Source organism: Talpa europaea, assembly GCF_964194135.1.
Source record: "Talpa europaea genome assembly, chromosome: 10".
NCBI lineage: Eukaryota > Metazoa > Chordata > Mammalia > Eulipotyphla > Talpidae > Talpa > Talpa europaea.
The window spans coordinates 45482117-45485962 of record NC_140077.1 but is presented as its reverse complement, the minus strand read 5'-3'; the positions used below and the strand labels follow the sequence as shown (position 1 = coordinate 45485962).

General features: G+C 41.7%; 1 protein-coding gene across 1 annotated transcript; it reads right to left on the bottom strand.

Annotated features, from left to right (window-relative positions):
• Positions 1-2993: 2993 nt before the first annotated feature.
• Positions 2994-3543, bottom strand: ATOH7 (atonal bHLH transcription factor 7; the record flags this gene model as incomplete). The annotated part of the gene is made up of 1 exon (XM_084245385.1): positions 2994-3543. The coding sequence occupies exon 1, from the start codon at positions 3450-3452 to the stop codon at positions 2994-2996; it is 459 nt and encodes a 152-aa protein (XP_084101511.1). The 5' UTR covers positions 3453-3543.
• Between the last annotated feature and the right edge of the window lie 303 nt (positions 3544-3846).

Genomic DNA, 3846 nt, shown 5'->3' with positions numbered 1-3846 from the left:
GTGTGATGCTAATGAGCAGTCAGGGTTGAGAATCACGGACTGTCGTGAACTTTCCCATATTGATTGCCCTGTTCATTTGTATGTAGTTCTTCAAGACTCAGAGATTTGGAACTTTAACCTCCAGCTGACACCTAGCAAGAGCCCACGGTTATCAACTCATTGGACTGAAACTCTGCCCGCACGGAGTCTTTTTATTAGTGTCCCTTTTAGGACTCTTAGGGCACATATTATTGGTACCAGCTGTAGAAGTATCCAACTCTGTTTAGGATTGTTTATTAATTGGTACACGTTTGTTGTTTTTATGTGTCTACCTAGGAACAAGAATGATGTTGTGTGAGGCTGGATATGAGTAGGGGCTTGATAATATTTGCTGATTTACAGAAAGAGGAACCCCAGAAAAGGAATATTTTTTAATTTCAATATGCCCTGTTGTTAACTAGAAAAAACACAGATTTTCAAAGAATAATATTGAATATTGTAGCAGCTTTAATTTACTTGATAATCTTCAACCTATTCTGTATAATAATATATGAATCTGAACTCAAAAAGATTTTTGTTGCTTTATTCAAGTTCCTAACCCATAAACCATGATTGATTTTTTGTTGCTTTATTCAAGCTCCTAATCCATAAACCATGATTGATTTCTGAACATAAAGTTTAAGGAGTTTTATCAAAAGATTAGATTGATGGCTGAAATCCATTTATTTTTCCCTCAACTGTCTTCTGAAAAAATAGTACCTTGAATGAATGGGGTAAGAAGCTGAGGAATTTGGTAAGAGCGAAGTTGCTTCCAGTGATTTCCAACACATAGAAACAGGCAGCTAAAGACATAATATTTAACAGATTCCCACTCTTTTTGGGGAGTGGGATGGGGAGTGAGAGGCATATTGAAATATCATTTTAATTGATTTCATCAAGAAAAAAAGAAATATTTATGAAGGGTTCATTCTGTCGAAGCTGCTTTAGAAGCTGTAGAGTTAAAATAAATAGTACAGCTTTCTTCCAGTCGGTATTTATAGTCCAGAGAAGAGGATGTAACCCTACCTGAGAAAAGACTAACAATTAGTCCATTTTGGGACCTTCTCCAATTAACACAATACTTTTTTTGTAGCATGGATATTTATTCACTCACAAACTCCACAAATTCGCTGAGGCTATTAATGAAGCTTTTGAAGTCTAACTAAGTAGACTGCTGGGCCTCAATAGGGAGAAAGGCAGAGATCCTGAATCTTGCCAATCCTGAATCCTTGGCAATCTTGCCAAGGAGACAAGTGCATTCTGCAGAGTGGAGTGTGACAGAAAAAAGCCTTGGCATCATCACTTCTAGAGCCATGTTATCTGCCCCACTCCAGTGTCTGCTAAGAGCTGTTGAAGTCAAAGGGCAAATGTTTTACTCTCTAAACTGCAATGAGAAAGCAAAAGTCCTCAGTCCTCCTCAGTTTCTTATTAACAGATATCAGAAGGAAAAGGGACTTCAGCATGTTTGTCAATGGGTTTTGTAAGTTATGTTTAGGCACTGGAGAAGACATTTTCACTCATTGCCAAAAAAAATAGATTTTGATAATTAGGGATAAAAAGGAAAGCAAAAATTTTAATGGAGTCGCTCCATGGATAAATTGCAAATTGGTGGCTGTGTCTAATGTTAACTATTGGAATCCATGGTGAAAGAGTTTGGGGAATAACTGGTTTTTTTTGTTGACTTCCAAAAATTCCAAATGCACAGATAATTTGGAGGCTACCTTACCTAATTATTAGCAAGACATCCCCCCAAATGTATGCAGAGCTGCTGACCAACAAATTACTGTTTACATTAAAGTATTGGATTATTCATCCAATGGTTGAACAAATTGATAGAAGCAATTCAAATGAATGTCATGTGTATTATTTTACTACCATCTTTATTAGCCTTGATGATACTGAAAGCTTTATTGCTCAACTTGCACTCATTAAAGAAAATCACTTCCAAAAGCAACATCTTCTATTTCCCTCAGTGATATATATATATATATGTATCTACATGTACATATTAATGTAAACGTACATATATATGATGTGGGTGCTTGTATGGAATTAGTGATTAGTAATTGACTTAATGGGGAAAATAAAATGTGGAGGACTGGTCCAGTTACTTAAAAGCTACATACTAATTTGATTAATGTAATATTTAAAAATATGAAAAATATATATTTCAAAGTTGAAAGAGAAAACTTTCAAGCTAATTATTTGAACCCTTATCAGTTTGTCTTTTCTTAAGGAAGTATTACAAACCAGCACTTTTGACAATCGGTGGAACTAGATTTAAACATTGCACATCTTTACTCAGGAAAGCACTCAGCGTCATCACCCTTTCAGACCTTTAGTGCCATCAGGAAACTAGCAGGGTACTTGGCATGAAAAAACAAACTCACGTTCTTATTTATATATTACAAAATCTATATTTTAATAAGGTAGACACTTTTAAAACTACAAAGCATTCATGCCCATGTACTCTATCAAAAAAAAAAAAAAGAAAGAAAGAAACGATCTAAGTACTTCATGCAGGCACACACGAGGAGGCACTAGCATAAACGCATTTACACAACAGGACAAGAGCTCTGTTTGGTGCACACACAGACAATGGATACTGTGACTTCACCCGAACAGGATAAACTTAAGTTTAAAATAGTGATTCTTTCTCTGGACTAAAACTGCAGTGCGGCCTAATCCAAATTTTTTATGATTGTTTTCTTTCAAAGTAGCTCAGAAAGGGAAGAAGGAGACATTATTTTCACAGCAATCAAAACCATCTACAAGACCCACTAATGAAAGCTACAAAATACTGAGGAGGGGAAAGGAAAGCAATAAAGTCTTGGCGTCTATAGACTATGATGCGAATAAAAGTAACCTGAAATGTTGCTGATTTTTTTAAGTCTGCATCGTAGGCCACACTAGGGTGAGGGCTGCGACTCCGGACCGCGATTACTGGGAATCTCGCGCCAGCGCGGCCTCGAGCCCTAACTGGCCATCTGGAAGGTCTCGGGCTGGAAGCCAAAGAGCCTCTGGCCGTAGCGCTCGCTGTCACCCGGCAACTTCGCGCCCGCGAACTGGATGTAATGGTCGCGGCCGAAGCGCTCACAGTGGAGATTGACCCAGTCCCGCTCGGAGCCGAATCGCTCGGCTTCGGCCAGGATGCGGGTCAGAGCCATGATGTAGCTCAATGCCATCTGCAGGGTCTCGTATTTGGACAGCTTTTTATCCTGGCCCCACTGGGGTACCACCCTGCGCAGGCGGTCGAAGGCGGTGTTGAGTCCTTGCATGCGGCGGCGCTCGCGCGCATTGGCCGCCAGGCGCCGGCGCGCCGCGCTCTCCAGGCGCCCGGCCCCGGCGCACGTGCCCGCACACTCGGCTCCCCCCGCGCACGGGAGGGCGGCGCGCGCAGCAGCCGCCGGGGTATTGGGCTTGCAGGACTTCATCCCGGGCTGAGAAGAAGCGAGGCGCGGAGTCCAGGCGGCCGCTCAAGACCTGCGCTTGGGATGGTCTAGCCAGCGGCTCCCCAGAGCGGCTCTCCTTAGCAAATGAGTCATGCACAAAGCACTTCGCGTGGAAGCAAAGTTTAGAGTGGAGAGTGCGGGACTCCTCCTCTGTGCTTCTGGATAACCAGATTAAAGTCTCTTCACTTGCCCAAATAAAGGGGAAATTGAGATGCTGAAGAAAAAGTCATTTTTCCCAACGTGCTATTAAAAGAGAGCAGGCACCCCCTTGCAGCAGAATTTGGTCTGGTTGGTTCTGGGGAGGCCTTTCAAGTCCTTTGGGAAAGATGGAGACTTCCTTTCAGAGAGAAAAGTCTTTCCTTGAAGCTCAGATAGA